Source organism: Rhodamnia argentea, chromosome 7, assembly GCF_020921035.1.
Source record: "Rhodamnia argentea isolate NSW1041297 chromosome 7, ASM2092103v1, whole genome shotgun sequence".
NCBI lineage: Eukaryota > Viridiplantae > Streptophyta > Magnoliopsida > Myrtales > Myrtaceae > Rhodamnia > Rhodamnia argentea.
Genome location: NC_063156.1, coordinates 27340059 through 27361896, shown reverse-complemented (window position 1 = coordinate 27361896; position 21838 = coordinate 27340059). Strand labels below are relative to the sequence as shown.

At 37.9% G+C, this 21838-nt stretch overlaps 2 protein-coding genes across 2 annotated transcripts in view; both read left to right on the top strand.

Moving 5' to 3' along the window:
- Positions 1-904: 904 nt before the first annotated feature.
- Positions 905-21838, top strand: part of LOC115752071 (NADH dehydrogenase [ubiquinone] flavoprotein 2, mitochondrial) — a 37038-nt gene continuing 16104 nt past the window's right edge. Inside the window, exon 1 of the mRNA XM_048281624.1 lies at positions 905-923. The gene's annotated coding sequence lies outside the window, so the exon portion shown is untranslated. The remainder of the gene's footprint in view (positions 924-21838) is intronic.
- On the top strand, positions 9371-10866 carry LOC115752072 (auxin-responsive protein IAA1-like). The gene is made up of 4 exons (XM_030690122.2): positions 9371-9833; positions 9949-10172; positions 10290-10377; positions 10508-10866. The coding sequence occupies exons 1-4, from the start codon at positions 9598-9600 to the stop codon at positions 10563-10565; spliced, it is 606 nt and encodes a 201-aa protein (XP_030545982.2). The 5' UTR covers positions 9371-9597; the 3' UTR covers positions 10566-10866.

Here is a 21838-nt window from a genome sequence, read left to right as displayed (position 1 = left end):
AAATCTGAACAAGTAACCTCAAGTTCTTGAGCCAAAAATTTTTTATGCCCCCATCACCTGTGTCAATTCTAGTAATTAATCTCGTAAGTATTCTTTTAAGAAATTACACCAATTTCCCTCACTCGAATTTTGAACGAAGTGCACGTTTGTCCTTAAACTTTCAGCTATTACATATTATCCCCCGAACTTTTATTTTGTCGCAATCATTAATCCCTCATCATATTTTAATGCCCTCGACTTTTGGGGCGTAAAAGTCTATTTTCATCTTAAATTTTTTGGAAAGATCTCTCTTTTTCCCATGGTTTCTTTAAAAATAAAAAAAATTAATTAATTGAAATATTTACATCAGAAAAATAAACTAGTAAGATATTTAAGAACAGGAAACATAATTAAGTAAAGCCGAGAAAAAATCCGTAACAAAAAGGTCAAAGTACCCAAATCGGATACTCATTATGTACTTATAAAGGGTTACTTATGCAAAAAAAAAAAAAAAAAAGATTGACTATAGAAAATATTTACAAAATTGTCACCTTAAATATTAGTTAATCATTTCCTTTTTTGAGTTGAGAACATTATGTCTTTTTATAATTTCCCATTTTTTGTTCTTTTTAGCAAAAACTTTCTAGTTACTACCACTAATTTATAGAAGTAGAATTAGCGAGACTCAAGCTAGATGGGCTATTAATAGATCTTTTTCGCCTTTAAAAAGGTTATTTTAATTTTGACATCGCATATATCGAACGAGTCTTTTGTTTTTAAATAAATATAGAAAAAAATGGCGATAAAACATGATTAACATAAACCATTTCCATGTTCTTGATATTGACTAATTTAAGTTAGAAATATAAGTGGTAAAAAAATAGTCCTCCAAAATGTCATTATACTCTCTCTCTCTCTCTCTCTCTCTCTCTCTCTCTCTCTCTCTCTCTCTCTCTCTCTCTCTCTCTCTATATATATATATATATATATATATATATATATATTTCAATAAACTTACATAAGATTCATGGTAACATTAGGAGGTTTTTAATTAGCCATTGTCGTATGAAAATGCAATGGAATTAATTTTTAGTTTTTTCCACTGGCTAATGTAATATACTCAAGCTAAAATCACCAGAAAAACCTAAGGTTCGATGTTACCCTTTTATACTGGAGACGAAAAAGAATAAACTTTTGAACACTTGTATTTATTGTATCAAATTTTATTTTGCTTTATTAAAATATTGCCATAATCTCATTAAAAAAAAATATTCCTCTTGTTGATATCTTGGGTGTGGCTACTCATTGACTCGATGAAATATGATGGTTGAGACCACTACCAACTGTTTTAAAAGCTTAAGGTTGCAGATGAATACCTGGTTTAATACTCAATTATTATGTCAATAGCCCATATGGTATGCACTATATATGCATACATTATTGAAGTTCTTGAGCAACGTAACTGGAATGTCCGTCACTAATTTCTGACAAAAAACGAATAGAGAAAAGAATAACCCGAAATCCCAAAAATATTTATCAGCAATTCCAAAATCTTCACTCACATTCTCACCCATATCCATCAAGCACACCACCTCGACCTCCCTTGTTCCTCATTGCAGGACACGAATTGAAAACCTAGTTTTTGATAAGTGGCTCGAGGCTAAAGAGTGGTCAATTTAATTAAATTCTTCCATCCACGAATTAATTCTCCTCGCAGTCAATTTTTATATGGTCCACGGTGGGAACAATCAATCAGTGCACATCCATGGCTATATACCTAACTTCTCATCCTTTTAATTAAATTTAGGGTTTTTTGACCGCTCACAGATTTGGAGCCAAGGAATTTTGTAAGCCATGCTATGCTGTCTCGAAGCGTTTGCAATCAATAATTTTCTCCAAGTCAATAATTTGAGTTTTGTGGTCCATGTGACGGTCCACCATATGTTATTTGCTTGAGCTTAGAGGCTGTATACAACCTATGTTTTTCCAAGTATAGAGCTGCTAATTCTTGATGGTACGAAGATAAATTATTGGAGAAGCAAGCCAGTCAGAATGGTTTCCAAACAAAATTGAATAATCTTCTCCAATTCAATGTTAGAGCATGTTCGTTTGTTAACTCTTTTTTATTGGTGGGGAAGAGAGAACACTAGCTAAATCATCCGACCCCCGCTCTTCCAAATCAACGAACCTCAACTCGCGAGCCCCGCAGGGATCTCGCTCTCGTAATGAAGCCGGGCTTGGTGAATCAAGCAAACCACGGCCGTTAAAAAATTACCCGCGTGTGGAGCCAACATGAAACCTATAATGTCAACGGTTGTGATTTACTGGGTAACAGATACTGATCGAGACACGGAATTCAATTCTTGATTAAATGGGTTTGCCCTTGGACGAGAGAAAAAAAAAAAAAAAGCAATCTACAAGGCTCCGTTTGTTCCTCGAAAAATGAATAATTTAAAAGATATTTTTTCTTAAAATGATCATTCATCCTGTTCCAAATAATCAGTCAATATAATTTCTGTCCAAATATTTTTTTGTGGCAGAATGACAATATAATTCGTTAAAAAATTTTGTTTTTTTGGGCAAGAACTTTAAGCGATCATTTTTCTAAGAGAATATTTTGTAAATGACTCGGAGCCTAAAAGGCAAAAAAAAAAAAAAAAAGATGGGAAAAATGGATGAAATGCGTGGGAGCCGCAGGGTGGGCAGTAGCATGTGCCGAGATTCACTCGATCGGGGCTTCCCCGGTAAGAGAGGGGGGGCGGGGCCCACATGTGAACTGGTGGTGTTGGCCCCATTGTCACCTCGCCGTGGAACCGTGTCCCATGTGCGCCGTTTGCAGGCCGTCCCACTTTCCTTTTCCTCTTTTTTTTTTTTTTTATTTTCACCTAAAAATATACCGAAAATCTATTTTGCGCAACAATTATATGAAAACGCAATTAGCAAAATTCAAACTCTTCCCATTAAAGTGTATATTTTTCTTTTTCTTTTTTTAACCATTAAATCATTTCTCTGTATAGTGATTTAATTTTTCGCCTACTGCTTTGGCGAAGGGGGGAAAAAGGAAAAGAAAAGAAAGAGAAAGAAAAAAAGTTTCGAAAATTTTAAAAGTTGAAAAAATCGCCCACGGCAGCATTAGCTATACCACATAAAAAAAGTAGGGAAAAAAATTTCAAATAAGGGTCCGAAGTGCTCTTATTTTTTTTTTTTCAAATAAGGGCTCAAGTGAATATATTTTCAAATAAGGATTTGAAGTGCCATCATTTTCTCAAACAAGGATCCGAAGTGAACCTTATTTTAAATGAAGGCCTGAAGGGCTATGGAGTCTCAAAAAAGGACCTAGTTTCAAGGGCATTTTCGCCATTTTTATTTATTTGATTTTTTATTTTTCTTTTCCTTTTTTCCGATTTCTTAAAAAAAAAAAAAAAAACACACACACACACACACACACGAGGCGGGAGGGTGTCAAAGGTCGACGAAGTCGCCGGCCTTCGCTGAAATAGGAAGAGGATCGAGCTCTCTCTCGGATGCGGGTGGGGTTCGCAAGCCCCGACCACGACCAGGGGAGGCCCGATGACCCCCGCATTGGTTAAGGCGAAGACCGACGACCCCTGTCCGGTCTTGGGCAGAGGTTTTCGATCATCGCCTAGATTCGAGAGAGGGCCTCCGGGTCCTCGAAAGGGTGCCGGCGACCCTATCGGCCTTCGCCAACCCCCACCGGTGGTGAGGCGGCGGCCATAGACGGGAGGGGCAGCCGTCCCATCTCTATGTGTGCGTGTGTGTGTGTGTTTTTTTTTAATTTTAAAAACAAAAAGAAAACTCAAAATATAGGGAAATGACGAAAATGTTGTTTATGCCAGACCACTTTTTGAAATTTCATTGCCACTTCACGTCTTGATTTGAAACCTGCTATGCCATTTTAAGCCTTCATTTGAAAAAAAATAAATGAGAGTACTTCGGGCTCTTATTTGAAATTTTCCCAAATCGGTGATCACATCACATAATTGGCCGAAAGAACTGTATTAGCAAATCTTCAAAAAGTTTTGAACTAAATTGGCCAAATCGAAAAGTTTAGTATTGCATTGGCCGCCGTGAAATAGGTTCACGACCTTTTGGACAATTATCCCATCAAATTTCACAGCCCAACTTTTGTACACTTCTTAATCCTCATACTTCTTTCGCCCATTCCACAAGAGAATCTCTGTGTCTCCCTGCGGACCCCACCTATCATGATCTCCTAAGCATAATAAACGACAAATAAGATTAAGTGATGAGATATTATGCAATTAATCGATTCACTAATGTAATTAAATTCCCTTTTTTTTTTCCCTCTCTCTTTGGGTGAAAAATAATGATGCAATGATTATCCATCAGTTGAGGCACGTTACTTTATTCACTGGGTCGGTGATCATTACTTAAGGATATGTCCAACGCAAATCATTAAGGAAAGGAGGAGAAGAAGAATCATTTTGTAGGGGGTCAATTAAAGAAGTTGGTCAAACTCAAAAAGGAATCTTGATGTTCTAGAACCTCTAAAAACTAATCTACAAAGCACATTAAGTCATTAGATAAATGAGTAGTTCATAACTCAAATTTTTTTCTGATTCTCTCAATGTATATAAATGTGGAATTGGCCTAGGATCAAAGGGCCAAAAGGATTATAAAGAGAAGGTAAATGAGGATACTGTCGGCTCAACTAAAAGCAACTATTGGATCGAGGCTTGGTTGGTATTTAAGTGTTATAATAAGATGACGTCGATGTCGACCGCGATCTACAAATAAGGCAAAGGAGCATCAATGTGCAATGGCGATAACTCATTTCCATGCTGTCGACTTGTCAATCACACGTTTTGGAACCTTTTTATTTGTTGGGTCGAAGGTGTTATACTTCACATCGGACATCGCTACAAGTGGTGTTACACTACATTCACCGGTAGTAAAGTGTGTATTCTACGATGTGAATTTCTTCGGTTGTGTAAGATTGATATGTAGATTTTCCTAAAAATGGGTTAATTACCAAAAACAGTGATAAATCTATTGCAATTGTGTTAATTTAGTTCCAAATAATTTTTTTATATTCAATGCTAAAACCTTTTGTAATTGTGCTAATTCAGTCCATCCGAAAAATTTTGACCTGCCGATGACAAAATATTTTTATAGTTATTTATTTATTTATTTATTTTGTCTTCCCCTTTCCTCTTCTTTCTCTAGCTAGCCTCACCAATCTAGCCACGGCAAGGCTCGACCTCGTTGTCACCAGGCATGGACGGCCGAGCCTAGCTCGCTAGATTTGGCCCGGCGAGCCTCTCTAGCCCTAGGTGAGGCCGGCCTCACCCTACGAGCCTCGTCAATCATCTCTCCAGCTAGTCATCGAGGTCCGACGATTGGCTGGAAGAAGAAGAAGGAAGGGGAAAGGGGAAAAAAAGAAAAGAAAACAAAAAATCAAAAAAATAACTATTAAAATATTATGAAAAAATCGAGTTGAGTTAAAATTTTCATGGGTTTAAAACTCCTCGGGCTGTCTTAAGTAGGGATCGTGGTGGTGGGCTCGCGCAGCCCCTCCCGAGGACTAGTCGTGCTCCACCGCCGTGTTGAGTGAAATGCGCCGGCCGCGCGGAACCTCGGTCATAAAAAAAAAAAAATATTATGACGCCGACCGGTCGGCCAAATTTTTTTGAATGGATTGAATTGACACATTTACAAAAGTTTTATGACTGAATCATTAAAAAAAAAGTTTAGGATTGAATTGGTATAATTGCAATAATAAGTTTAAATTTTTTTGATAATTTTCGCCCTATAAATTATTCATTAAAGTCATATCCCACTTCATATGAATCTCTTCTTCGTTTGAAGTTTTGAACAGAATTATAAAGACGGAATTCTCAATTCATGTTAATTACATATTAGAGCCTCTAATAACTAAAAAAAAAATTCAATCGTGGTTGTTATATCATTCAAGGTAATTTTATATATAGTCAACAATATTATTACAACATTGAGAGAAATTAACAAAAATCTTCCAACGAAGCACTTCTTCATAGGTAGAGTCACAAAAAAAAATCTTAAATTTTCAATAATTGCTAACTTACAAAGTTCGAACTTATTAACGAGGATTCTGAATTTACAATTTGCAGTTTGCATTCCAAGAATTTTTGGGGGGGAAACAAAGAAACGCCCCCACACTTGTGCATCCTTCATAAAAGATTAGGCTGAAATGCAGGGTTTTAAACAACATTAGTATCTTTGTATGGAGCTTCGAAAAATAAGAATTAGAATGTAATGGGATAAAAGAGTCGGGACGCAATTAGTAAAATGTCCCGAACATTCTCGTAGTTATTAAAACGAGCTTGGATCTCCATAAACGATGAGTTTAATGCGAATCCATCCATCAAATTTTCAGACGGCCGTCCGAATTCATTTTAGCACACATGCAAAGTCGAGTGACATGTCGAGCATTTGCTCATCGTGGTCTTCGTCGTGATGATCGACGCTGTCCTTGGACAAGAAAAGGAGGACCAAGTGGGGATGAACGCTCTTGTGGTCTTGGCCTCTTCTTCCTTGCCCAACTACCTCCTTGCTAAGCCAGAACAGGAAGGCCAACGTAGACTGTCCCACTCGCATTTAACTCCTCGCACGTGTACCCGATAAGTTTGGGAGTCCGGAGCATTTAATGTTACACCTCCCCACTCTCTTCCAATTTTGATCTTGGCCCATTGGAAAAAATACACAAATAATTTTTGAATTTTGACTCAATACACAATGCGATTCCTAAATTTTTGATTTGTTCAATATGATTCATAAATTTTTGGTAAACGTTTGATTTAGTTCCTAAACTATATGAAAATGTTCAATAATGTCCCAATTCAGGGACCACATTGTACATTGAACTAAAGTTCATGAACCATATTGAATAAATTAAAAATTTAAGAAACGTATTACACATTGAGTTAAAGTTCATGAATTATTTATGTTGTTATCCCTTCTACTTACCATGACCATGGCACTTCCGTTTGCTGTGGTCTCCGGTGCACAATCCCGGCTTTGCCATCCTCTCTCTCTCTCTCTCTCTCCGGCGAATTGTGTTTTGGTGGACTCTAACGGGGGTTTGTCGACCACATGTGACCTTCCATTTGAGGCTGCCTTAAGATCGATGACCTTAGACACGAGGGTGCGGCACTTAGATCGATAGTCCAATCCTAGGGTGGTGCTAGAAGAGAGGGAGTCGTAGCTAGCGACTCTGAGGTGGCCAAAAGTTAACCCTATTTGGCCACCCACCACTGCCGTCGGGGATTCGCCGCCGGGGATTCGACTTGCATCTTATCCAATCCCCGTCGGATACTTCATGAAATCAGTGATTATGTGTTGAAACAAAAAAAAGGGATTACCTTAGAACCTGCCTTCCAGCAAAATCCTATGCATGCCGAAACAATTGATTAGGTAGAGTGGATTGGCAAATAGACAGAGAACTGACAGTAACAAAGGCTAGTTGGGACCCTACATGCCAATTGTCCGATCTATACAAGGAAAGGCATGGGTGACTCCGGTGAGCGTGTGTTATGTTTGGCAAAAGAAAGCTTTTGGCCTCTTGTGTTGGTGGTGGGCACAAGAGCATTGGATTCCAAAACTTGTGTTGGTTTATTGGGACCTTTGAAGGGGCAACGACACTTGTAAAAAAATACAGAGTTTATTTGACTACGAGATTTATTTACTTTTTTTTATACATGTGGCGTCTCTCTATCAATAAGTTTAAACTTTTTTATCGGACTTTTTAACATAATACAGGGCCTACCGATACATAAAGTTAGTTGGCTACCTAAACCGAATTTTTCGATTGGAATAAATAAGATCTTCGGCAACTCATGTAGATATCTTCTTCTTTTTTCAATATATAATCTCAATTTTCGTTATAGTTTCGCTTTTTATTTTGATAATATTCTCATTTGATGTTGTGGCAACCGGGCCCATGACAACCTTTATAATGACTTTTCCTAGTGTTGAGTCCACCAAATATGTCTAGGACGTGACAATTTTCTTTGCATATTCACATTTTCACACTTCCCACTTGAAGGAGTCCTTGCATGCTATTGATAAGGTTGAACCCATTACATGACAATCGTGAGGTCATGTGGGTCCCAAATCGAGATCAATCGGCATGTCTTCTACTCCGAGTGCGTACAATCAATCTCCTTTTGCTTGGCACGATAAATGTCGAAGCCAATTATCAAGGGATCCAACATTTGCTCACTCAAAGTAGATTTCCCAATCATGAAAGCAAAACGAGGAAAAAAAAAGGTGCATGCTTGAAATTTCCAAATTAGAATCGAGACTAGTAAAAACTATATATAGGCGTGCACATAAAAGTCAAATAAGAAAGTCAAGATTGTTGAATGGGATAATGACACAAATGATTTTTAAACTTTGACGCAAAGTGCAATGTGGTTCATGAACTATTAATTTATTTAATGTGATTTTTAAATTTTTGGTACATTTTCAGTTTAATCTCTATACTATATAAAAATATTTAATAATATCCCCGATCTTGAAAAATTAGAAGGGCGACATCGAACATAGTTCGGGGACTATATCGAATATATATAAAAAGTTCAGGCGCTACATTAAACAAATTGAAAGTCTTGGGACCACATCGCATATCAGGTTAAAGTTCATGAATCACATTGAATAAATTAAAAGTTAAAGGGTTACATTGCATATTAAATCAAAATTTATGGACTATTTATGTCATTATCTTTTATCGAATTCAGAATCTATCCTCTGTAGGTTAATTATGACCAATAGCGTTTACATTTATCTCGCTATTTATCATTAATGTTAGTGTTGTTGTAATTAAAGAAAGCACTAAAGTTATTGCATTAGCATTACGCCTACCGAAATTTTTAATCAGGCGGACATTATTCAGTCTCGTCCCACCACTAGCTCGTCAAACCCACGTGGGCATGCCATCCAATCAAGGCCAACCACGTGGGACCCTCCATCGCACATGCCCTTGCTCCCTCCCCACCAGATCCGACGCCCCTCATCCCACTCCGCCCTCCTGAAACCCCATCCCAGCCGTCCAACTCTGGTCCCCGAGTATTCAATTCCATCGGCTGTGCTTGTCCCTCCTTTGTCCCCCCCAAGCACAGCACCGCACCCGAACGCTGCCCCTCCATCCACCGGCAGCGCGATCTGTCACCTCCTCCACGGAGGAGAGATTCTCTTCGCGCCCAAACAATAATAATCAAGCAGGACTGGGGTCAACGTCGCTACGTGGCGCCCTCGGATTGGAGGGTTGACCGGACGCGTCTCGAGTGGGGTTCATTGCGCACGAAGAAGAGAAGACAGGTAATGACCTCGAGACGGAGATCCATGTCATCGATCATCAACTCGAGCCTTCCTATTTATGCTGTGCATGAACACAGACCCACCTTGTGCATCGCATCTTTCTCGTCCACACACGGGTAGAGCTTGAAGAATCACGCTCCACGCAGAAGGCAGGACTCGTTCAAGACCTCAGTGGAGTGTTCGACGTTGGGGTTCTCTTCCTCGAGCTTCATTGTCCGTAGCTTCTCGAGGCTCGTTGCTTTGCGATCTGAGCCGGTGATATATCGGGGGGAGATTAGGATGGAGAGGTCTAAGAGCAGCGGTTATGGCGAGTGTGATCAGGCCAACCTGAAGGCGACCGAGCTGAGACTAGGGCTTCCCGGGACTCAGGAGGAACTGCCGCTGAAGTTGGAGTCTCCCTCTTTCAACAACAAGAAGAGGGCTTTAGCAGATGATGAGGAATCAGCCTCCAAGGGCAATCTTGGCGTCCTACAAGATGGGAGAAGGAGCACCTCTGGCGTCCCTCGTCCTTCAAAGTAAGCTCTCTACACATTATCAATACGTTCAACACTTAAAAGAAAAAAATTTGGTGCGATATTTGAAACTTACCGAGATCGGGGATAACATTCGGTGTGTGCGGTTATTTTGCAGGGTGCCGATAGTGGGGTGGCCGCCGGTTCGGTCGTACCGGAAGAACATTTATTTGTCGCCACCAGCGACAAAGAAGGCCGACATAGCTGAGGGTGGCGCACGGGCTGGCTACGTGAAGGTGAGCATGGACGGTGCTCCTTACCTCAGGAAGGTGGATCTCAAGACGTACAAGAGCTACCCGGAGCTCCTGGAATCTTTGGAAAATATGTTCAACATCCCCATTGGTAAGAACCACATATATATTTCGGACATACATGCAGTAGACTTTCATTTTTTAAAACCTGGTTACAATCTTATGATGTTCTAATATAGATTTGGTTATATGCCGTTGTATTTCGCAGGTGATTACTCGGACAAAGGGTCTGATTATTCGCCTACCTATGAAGACAAAGATGGGGATTGGATGCTTGTCGGAGATGTTCCTTGGAAGTAAGTATTCTCTTTACATATCATCCTTACCTTTTGTTCGACGGTTCCTGTTTTTAGGGTTTGGCATGGTTATTATTATCCGAGTGACAGTGTTGACTTATCTGAACTCTTCGTTAATTTGACGATGCAGTATGTTTACGTCCACATGCAAGCGACTCAGAATCATGAGAGGTGGATCCAGAAGCTAGACATACACACATAAGACAGCCATTGAAGCTTCTGTTGATTTCTTCCAAGGTTCTGTTCCGATGACGCGCGGAGAAGGCGCTAATAACCAGATGAAACCAGAAGAGTCTCGGCGAGATCTGAAGCTGCATGCAATGGTTTCAGTCCACTTCGGCTTTTACAGATTTTTTTTTTTTTAAACCAAGACATGTGTACAAGCTCTTGAGATTTGCAAACTGTACAAAAATAGGGTACAGACACACAGATCTAGCCAGATTTCTTGTTGATTCTTCTCAATGAAAGGAAAAAAAAAAGCACTTTTTTAGACTAGAAAAGTTCCATTTAGAGACGTGAGATAAAACTACGATGAACGAATTAAACAGAATATGCACATATGACTCGTGAACACGAATTATGTTGCATACACCGCGGAGTTGTGCAGATTTAGAAATTTACAACGGCCGAATCGAAGATGGAGAAGCCGCTTCCGTGGAGAATTCTGCTTACACTGGCTTTGTACGCAACAATTATTATCTATCATTAAATAGTCGATGTGCCGTCTTGCTCCGTCAACATAGACCTATAGCAATTATCGACGACGGTCCTGACCAACGCGGTTTCCGAATGTAAGAAAAGTTCAGTGCAAAACAAAACCGAACCGATTCAAAGTTTGGAGACGGCGGCACCGGCCTACTGTCATCGCTACGATTCCGATTTTAAATTTCACGATTTTTAATTACTTGATTGAATATTTGGATATATTTAATTAGAATGTAAAATCTTATAATTTTATTTTATAGCTTGCGAAACTATATCGAATACAAACAAAAAAGAAAATATTTTAAAGACTTTTCATTGATATTAATTTTATTTATTTCCTTACCAAAAAAACAAAACCGATTCAAAGTTTGGAGACGGTGGACTGGTTGCTACGAGACTCGAAAACCTAACTACGTTGAGAGGACTTTCATCGGATAATTAGATCGATTTTCTTTCTACCTTGTAACTATGTTCGAGAATATTATTACTTTTTTGCTGGATTTGATGTAGTGAAATTGTTTGTCTATCTTATTCATGTTTGATGCAGCGAAATAATGGATTTTCGAACCTTACAAACTGATATTCATGGTAAAGATGACAAAAATTGCCTTTAACGCCTTTTTGGCCAATCCAAGATGACGAAATAAGAGTTTTGTTACTTTTGATTTTTAAACAACTTTAATTTTCTTTTGTAACAACAAAAGGAAAATTGCCAAAAAGTCCTAAATTTATTGCCTTTTTATTAATTCAATCTTAAACTTTTTAATTGTGACAATTGAGTCTTAAACCTTTTTATATAAATGAGTCCATCCATCTAATTTTTGGCGAAAAATAGCTGATGTGGACGCTTTTCATTCTATGATTATTCTTTATTATCAAATATTTTCTAATTTTTTTTCTTTTTTTCCTTTCTCTTTCTTTTGCTTTTTTTTTTTTCCTTTGCTGTGGCCGGTGGGGGTTATCGGGCCCTCACCCGCAACTAAGCGAGGGCAACTAACCCCTTGAGGGTTGCAGGCAAGGGTTGTCGGGACCTTGCCGGCCTCGGGCGAGGCCGGCCTTGCTATAGCCCCGCCCATTTATGGGTAAGGCGGCCTCGCCCGCGGCCACGATGGCCTCCCCTAGATCCGAGCCGGGGCCACCGTGGTCCTAGCCCGTAGTTGGCCACCCTTGCTGGCCATTGGTTAAAAAAAAGAAGGAAAAAGAAAATAAAAAATATAGAAAATTTTTCAAAAAACCAAATAAATATTGAAATATTATTAAAAATACTTCATGTTAGCTTCAGTCGTGCCATGTAGGACAATCGGCGTCCATGTTAGCAATTTCTAATCAAAATTTGCCGGATGGACTGAATTGGTAAAACATAAAAATGATGACTCAATTGACACAAGTAAAATGTTTATGACTAAATTGGCAAAAGTTCAATATGTTTAAGAATTTTTGGATAATTTTTCCTAACGGAAAATGTTGTTATTTGTCGCATTCTGTGCTTTGTTACCTTTGACAATAAATTAATCTATCGCTTTTGACAAAAAAAAAAAAAATTGTCTCCTTACGTGCCGAAGGCAACAAATTGTTCCCAATGAAAAAAGTTGTAGCCTTTGCCTAAGGAGACCAAATTTGAACCTAAGACGACTAAAAGAATTGTCGCCTTAGCACGTTTTCTTCGTAGTGAGTTTGAAATTTAGGTACAAATTTTATTTGTAAACAATAAATTAGATACAAAAACCATAAATCTAGGATAATTTGAAGCGAAAAAGTATATGAATTTCCTCCTTACTCCACCAGAGTTTACAAAGAATGAAATTGCATTTTGGATGATTGCGAAAAAGTATTACATTTCTTTCGATTTATGAAGGAAATATTTTTATTTGTTTTGTATATATTTTGCTCTTCGTGCTTTATTAGATCTGTTTCTCATACCAATATGAAACATGAACTATATAAATATGTGTCATTCAAGTTTTTTGCTTTATCAATTCGACCCTACTGAGAAAAACCTTCACACTATGTCCTTATTTGCACACACCGAATTTAGAAGATTTGATTTCCAAAAAAGTTTTTGATAGATGGCAAACTAAACCTAGATTCTCTAAAGATCACTAATTCTCGGCTCTCTCAGGACAAAATATAGGAGATGTCCGACTTGGTGTGCTCCATTCCGGAAGTTGCGTTAATGCTGTTGCTCCCAGGCATAATAAGCATTCCTATCAATGTATGTCAATGGGAAATGCTTCTCTCACAATATTGCTAAGAACGGAACAATTTTAACCGTGGATCTACACACCGGCATCGCGTGTTTTGCATAAAACACTCATTTATTGAGAGATCACGTGTTTAGAAATAACTGACAATCTTGTCAAATTTCAGGCTAGCAACTTTCTATATCAATCATATATGTATATGAACTTAAGATATACATAGAAAAAATGGGTATCATTCACAATGTTTCTTAGTATATAATTACATAAAGTTATTGATATTGCCACAATTTTCACTTGCTTTTCATACGGATAATTTGGCTTATTCTACCACTTCTTTTTATGCTCCCAAACATGATAAACATTCCTATCAATCTACCACTTCTTTTTCAAAACGCTAATCCGCATGATAACACTTCTAGAAGTGAATTTCTACTCTAGAAGCACTTATGGAGTAGAAATCTGTTTGGTAATTTAACTTCTGAAGTAGAACTCCGTTTGGTAAAAATATCTATTTCTGAAAAAAATTTATACTTCTGAAGTTATTTTTCCCTCAATTTGAAAAGTTAAAAAAAATTACTTCTCAACTCAAGAAGTTCTTCTTGCCTCATCCTCTTTTCATTATGCCATCATCTTCTTTTTGACCTTGCCCTCCTCCGCCGCCACCCACCATTGACCGCCGCCCGCAACCACCGTCAATCGCCGATCATTGCCCGTTGCCGCCCACCATAAACCTCCGTCGGCCGCCACCCACCACCGCTGACCGCCGCCGTGACCACCTTCGCCAATCGACGACCACCGCCCATCGTCGACCAATGTTGCCGTTGGTCGCCGCCAATTGCCAACCACCGCCCATCGTTGGCCGCCCCCCCGCCGCCAACCGCCATTGTGACCACCACCGTCGCCGTCCGGCCACCGGAAGTAAAAAATAATTAATAATTTTTTATTTTTAAAAAGTAAATAATATTTTTAGTAAAAAAATTATTTTTTAGGAAATTTAAAAAGTTTAAAAATGAAGTTTTAGAAATTTTTTGACCACCAACAATAATTTTTCATAGATGATTCAGAAGTAGAAATTTTCAACCAAACGAATTTCTCTAATCAGAAATTGACTTTTGGAGCAAAAGTAGAAAAATCAACTTCTGCTTCTGAGTGGAAGTAAAAAAATCAACTTTTGGTCAGAAGTTGATTTCTAAAAGCATAAGTGTTGCCATGCATGCCCTAAATGTTCACTAATTATTATTATTTTTTAGCAAGGAATGGGCTCAGTTGAACACTTCTTGATAACATGTAGGTCTAGGACCTTGTTAAAACTCTAGCAAATGATATCTTACCTTTTTATATGGCATCAAATGATTTGTATGATTTTAATATCCATCATTTACTACATAATATTTGCATACATAAATATAATGTAAGAATGTACAAAAATCAATAATTTAGCAAACTTGGCGGAGGATGAGGATATTGTACATCACATTTCCCAATGGCTTCATTGAAGATGTGAATATCATGAATTGCTCCTTCCAATCCCGCCTAACATAAATAAATTCCATGTTAAAAATATGGGTCATAATAAACCCCTCAAGAACATTTGCATGATCACTCAGCAATGTCATACATTTCGGATTCAAAAGAAAGATTGGATGATCACATAGACAAACAACCTTTCAAGCTAGTCGCACCGAAAGGGCGTTAACAGACGTTAGTGTAATCGAGTCCTCGAAAACTAGAATCTCCGGTTACAAAAGAAACAGGACGAACCCCACACGTCTCGTTTGGTTTCAAATGGCTAGTGACAACTCCTAGAATTCCTTATGTTTAAAAGAGTTAAAAACGAAGTCCAAATATCACATGAGGTATGGACTTGTGAGAGCCCTCGCTAAATCGATGGTCATTTGGTTTAGCTTTAGGGCAATACCTCTAAACTTGTCTTTTCCCTTCCGGATGAAAAAGAGAGGTCATGACAACCAAGTGCATGAATTGTGAGGACTAAGAGTCTATTTATAGTCCTCATTAAGTTCTTATTCCCTAATCCAATTATGGGCTTGACTCCATGTAATCCTTATGTGCTTATTAAAATTAAGTTCAAAGCCTTTTATTAGTTCTAACTCTAATGCAATTATGTGGAATCAACCCAACCCATTAAGTTCAGAAGCTCCCTCTGTGCTATTTTTGGCTAGTATAATCTCGTGGGCTTGGCCATATGACACAAGTAAGTTAGGAATTTTTTATTTTACTTCATCCGCCTCTAGTCAATGCAATTTTATGAGCTCAACTATTAATACAAAATGAGCCTAATAATTATATGCAATTAATTATTATTTTTTTGTTTAGGGCGGGGATTGATCCCTAATTGTCAATGCTGCAAATGCCTATATGGGTCGCCGAAATTTAGGCCTCAACGAAAATCGGCTTAGGATATTGTTAGTTGCTATAACAAACTTAAATGGAATCTGGTTTCGATGTATTCCATCTCGGTTTGTTTCCTGATCGAAAATCAGGTCAAAATGTTTTTCACTGTTAGTGATGAAGCCGCAACGAGTATTCAAATAGATGATCGAAACTTTTACGGTCGTTTATAACCCAAATCTGGACCAACAAAGAAGTTTCAGACAAGTTGTGAGCTCTTCTGACTTTCTCGGCCAAAACGGGGCTGAATAAGAGAGATGCCAGAGCATCTTCCCTCGATGATCCATGGCAACGAACGACAGTAATCGACAATGGACATAGCTAAAGAAAGTGGATGATAAAATTTTAGGGATATTTCTCTCCACGTCTCATCTACCTCTCCCTATTGTGACGTTTCCTCTCGGTTAGAGCCGTCAATATGGCTCAATGACCCATTTTTTACCCATATTTTGTGCAAATGGGTTATATATGGGTTCTAAGTTTATAAATGACTGAATAAAAATGGGTCCAAAAAGTTAAGGTTGAATCGGATGGGTAAAAAATGAGGTACATATTTAAACCCATTTTTAACCCATATTCGATTCAAGAGAAATGGACTTGGCCTGCAGCTCCCACAAGTTGTAAATGGGTCTTAAAGGCTCAACTTGATTATTATTATTTTTTTAATTTTCCATATTTATAAGTAAATGAAAGAAATTAAAAAAGAAAAATAAATTTAAAAATACAAAAACTGTTGGTGGAAACTCACCGCCACCGCCTACCTTCCAATGGTTCAACTACTATTGCTCCGTCGGGATCCACGGAGGGCTTGACCATGAATCATAGGCCCAAACTCCATCGTGAAAGCGGGGGTCGGACCATGAGCTCGATCTCTCATCATCACATGGATTTCGAGCTACTGCCAAGAGGGTTAGCCTTGGGGCTGCGTACATATATCGGAATACAGCAACTTATGACCTCATAAGGCATGACACGGCTCACTCGAAAGTTTTGACATCCCATGGCCATTTCTCGCTCTCACTCGAGCCAACAAAAAAAAAATCACAAAGCAGAAGTAAGCTACGGAGGGAGAGTAAACCCGACAAGCTCGAACGAAGCAAGCATGGCTCCAAGTTCCAATGGCTACCGCCGGCCGCCGCCCACCGCCAACCCCCGTCCATCGCCACAGTCCGTCGCCCTGCGTTGTCGGCCACCAACCCGCCCACCGTCGCCGGTTGCAGGATAAAAATGAAATAAAAAAGAAAATCAAAATAAAATAAAACATATTTTTTAAAAAAATTCAAAAAATTTGACTAGATTTTTATTGCATGAAAGTATTTTAGTAATATCATCTTTTATTTTATTTACTAATTTTTTCATAGTTTATTTTTTTTTTTTATTTGATGTGAAATTTTTATCCAGGTAATATATACATGTGAAGAGCTCAAAATAAGTTAAATGAGTTATATAGATTTTCATAGAATATTAGTGTATTTTGGTAATGTGGGTCAAAACGGATCGAGTCGGGTATGGGTCGGTTGCGGGTCGAGTAGGGTATGAGTCATTACATACGGGTTAAAACGGGTTAGATGGGTCAATATAGGTCGAATCATATCTGACCCGACCCACCTATTTGACACCTCTAATCTCGGGTATACGTGCCATGATGGTTGAAGGTGATGAAGGATTCACTATGACGATTATGAATAATGATGTTTTAAAGAGAAACAAGGATGAAGATGGTTCAAGATAAGAGAAAGATGGTGAATCCAAGAGAAAAAATCTCAACAAAGGAAATGGTTCCCCTCCCTTTTTATGTACATTCATGCTCTCCCTTTAATGAACGTGAAAAAACCTAAAGAATAAAAGAGGGTCATTTTTTTCTTTCTTATTCGGCCATTTACCCTAGGGGTTAGAACCACGAAAAATGAAAAATTGGTACATGTGTAATATATTTACCATAAACTAATTTTTTAACCACAAAAAATCCCAAATTGTTCACCTATGCCAAAATTACTCATCGTTACTTTCCCTTAAATTATGTTATCATCACGAAAAACTCCAAACTGGTATATATGTATGTAGCAAACAGAGGGCAAAAACACCAAGCGGGCAAAACCCGTCATTGCTAGGTGTCATCCGACTTAGCAAATTTACGACAAAACTTAACGAAAACTAATGAAAGGTAAATTCATCACTGGTATACCCTTTTAGGGTTTTTTATGATTAAAAAATTATTTTGGGGTAAGTTTGTCACATGTGTACTAGTTTGGGATTTTTCATTTATTAACTCTTGCCCTAAAGAGGAAAATATTAGGGTTTTTTTTTCCTAGGATTGTGATGGTGATAGGTAGCGCGATCTCAAGAGATAGAGGTCTAAGTGATTGCACCATTGAGTGTTATAAGTCCTATTATGGATGGTGAGGATTTCAACTAATGGGAACATACCATATGGCATGGGAATTTTGGCCAAAGAGAGAGTGGTGCTATTAAGGGCCAGATTGGGCCAAGTTCCATTGGGTTGGGCCTAACGATCAATTTAATCCCGATCAAACCGTGTTGACCCGGGCCTTTGCAATGTTTCATTATTAACAAAATTTCCTAAAGATGTAAGTTGAGAAAATTGAGGTGGCAACAAGTATTATCATCACAATAACCAAACAAAAATTTTATTAATATTTTGACACATTTGTGCCACCTATCGTCCTACATATCATTGTCGCAGCCCCTTGATGAAGTTCATTAAGTTAATTTCCATGTCCCATGTCTATCTAGGTGGATATGCGGTCGTTTATGTAGCACGGACATGTTTCATAGGCTTTCATGTTAGTGTCGGATGTGGACAGGCATCTAACACGTGGTTAATAGGTATTCGAGATTCGACACATAGTCAATGCTCCGAACATGAGAGTCGGACGGTGCGCCAAGCCAAGGGCGACGCTTGAAAGCCCCCAATAGCGAGCTATAATGGTGGGCCTATCTACTAAAAAAAATTAATTTAAACTACATTTTATTCTAGCCAAACAACCAAGAGAAGTAAGCCTCCACGTCTCATCCTAGCATCTTAAAATGACATCCTACTTGTTATCCTCATTAGGCTGTAGATGTAGGATTTCTTCCTTTAATTTGTAAGCCTTCAAGTCTCACCCCTGGCTCCTTCAAGAGATTTCAAGTTTGTCTCTCCCTCACCACCAATGTGAGACTTGTGAATCTTGAGATATCGTGCTTTAGTTCGCATCTTCTCAAGTCATTTTGCTTTTATCTATCTCCCTCACCACTAATGTGGGATCAATTCTAGACTTTTTTAATTATTCATTTTTTTGTGAATTCGAATCAAATTAATATGATTGAAATAATCATAAAACTAACCATTCCACATTTTCGAAATGGATCCTATCAAATATTTCGCATTTTCTATTATTATCTCTATTTTAGGTATTTGGGGAATCCTCCTTAATAGACGAAAATAATTTTTCATGCATAAATAAAACTATACATTGAATATACAACGTGTCCAAATAATCTATTTTTTTTTATAAATGGCATGTTGTCGTGCCATGTCATGTCGCGGTATCGGTGCTACTTAGGTCATCATTACCTTAGCTATAACCTATTTTTATAAAAATTTATTGTCAAAGTTGCAATGACGACAAGGCCTAGGCCGTGGCCACACTAGCCTACTCTAGTCATTGCTATCGTGATTGTGGTCTTTAAAGTTTATGTAGATATTTAATTGCTTGGTTTAATATCTTGATATATTTAATTAGTGTGTAAAAAGCTTACAAGTTTATTTCATAGCTTTTATGATAGTTGGTTATCGATTTGGGAAAATGGCGAGACCAAAATAGCGTCGTTTATGGTATGGGTGGAAGGTGTCGTTTTGATCTCCCTCGGTGCGATGTTATTTTGAGTTCATAGTAAATCCGAAACGACACCGTTTTGATTTTTTAATTTCCTAAAATCGAGAAAATGCTTAAAAATTTTGGGAAAAATACAAAAATGATTTTTATTGCATTTTAGCCTAATTTGCTTTTTGAGGCTCTTGTTTCATGATGGTGGTCGATCAATGTCCAGTTTGGAATGATTTATGTACACCCAACCATGTCTCAAGTAGGATATTCGGGGTTGTAACTAATGTTGATGTGGTCTCCATGTATACATTCCAGTCCGTAGTTAGCTACTTTTCATACATTGGGTGTTTACTACATTACTGCATTTTAATAAATTACCTGTTAATCACTTTCCTAAGCATTAGGATAAGGATTCAGTAGGTAATTGCAAGAAAATGATAGAGAACAATTATACATGATCATCTAACACTGGTTAGATACTTGTAGGCTTTGAATGACAAGCAAAATGTGTGGTCACCTTAGGTAATATCGACTAGTTAGGTATTGAAAGGGCGCTGATTATTTAATTAGAGTAAATAAGTCCCCAGACCTAGATGCTCTGGTTGCGTAGGAATCGAGAGGACATTCCTATGTCTTGATTGATTTCTACCCGATCCCAAAAGGCTAGTAGCAACTCCTAGTAACTTTTTAGGTTGTTAATCTCGAAAATGAAATCCAACGTCGCACAAGGTAGGACTTGGGAAAGTTCGCGCCATTGATCGATGACAAGACCTCTAAATCAGATGGACCCTCGAGAAAGGGAAAAGTAGGTTGCTGCCACAAGTCAAGAAAATTCAAGTATAAACAAGTATTATCATCACAATAACCAAAAAATAATTTTATTAAAATTTCAACACACCCGTGCCACTTGTCATCCCGCATATCATTATCGCGACCCCTCGATGAAAGTTATTAACTTAATGTTCTTTGTTTATTATTTTCTCACAGCTTTTGAGTAATGGATGGTAGAGATCATGTCCCCATGTTTATCTAGGTGGATATGTCCGACACGTGGTCAAAAGGTGTTCGAGATTTGACACATGATCAACGCTCCGGACTCTTAGAAGCCCCTAGTAGCAAAGCTACAATGGTCGGCCTGTCCACTAAAAAATTATTTTAAATTGCACTTCAACTTAGCCAAACAGCCGAGAGAAGTAAACCTCAATGTCTCATCCCTAACATCTTAAAAAGCCATCCTACTTGTTATCCTTACTATGCCGATGTGGGACTCTTTCCTTCAACTTGTAAGCCTCCAAGTTTCATCCTTGGCTTCTTAAAGAGACTTTCTGTTTGTCTCTATTGAAATTTGGATTGGGCCGAAGATTGGTTTTGATGTGGATGATAGTTTGTGGTTTGAATGTGTGCTAGTGCATGTGTGAGGATATAATTTATAGAAAATGAACAAAGAAACAAAGTAGGATAGATCATAGATATATGTCGGGGGACAAAGGAAAAATAGTTTCATTAGTTTAACAAAATAGTTTTACAAACTTAGTTTATGAAAGGGATGTTGGCGTGGGGGAAGAGTACAAGGATATAGAGGCTTTCTAAACTCCCCACACCCACTCAACATGAATGAGTATGCCTATTTATAGGCATTTCCACCTACTTAACCAAATTATATTTGACTTGTTCAAATATTTTTTCTTCTTCTTACATGCTGAACATTTCCTAGCCACAAATCTAACTAGCCAAAACTTCATCTAGTGGTTTGTAGATTATTGTTTAGTAAATCTAGAAAATTCTAGAAAATGGATTACAATTTTCAATAATCTCTCTCCCTCACCACCATTGTGGGACCAATTCTAAACTTTTTAATTATTTAATTTATTTGTGAATTTGAATCAAGTTAATTTGGTTGAAATAATCATAAAAATAATAATTTAACATGTACATATAAAACTATACATTTAATATACAATGTGTCGCCATTTTCTATTTTTTGAGAAATGACATGTCGGCATGTCATGTGGATGCTACTTAGAAGGGATGTGACGTTCCATGCATGTTACCTCGCGAACTCACATCTTAAATATTTTTCCTTATTTTTTGCCATCCTTTACTCTTAATAAACGGTAGGCAACCTAATTAAACGGATATAATAGCTTCCGAGATTTTACAAACATACTTAGTTTTATACATAGGCTTTTCAACACTTTATAATACATCATGACCTCCCGATTTCTATGTCTATTCCAAAATTTGGGAAGTTTACTCGACAATTACCACACTACTTCCCCGTACTATTGCTAGACTACTTAGACTCCTTTCTTGTCA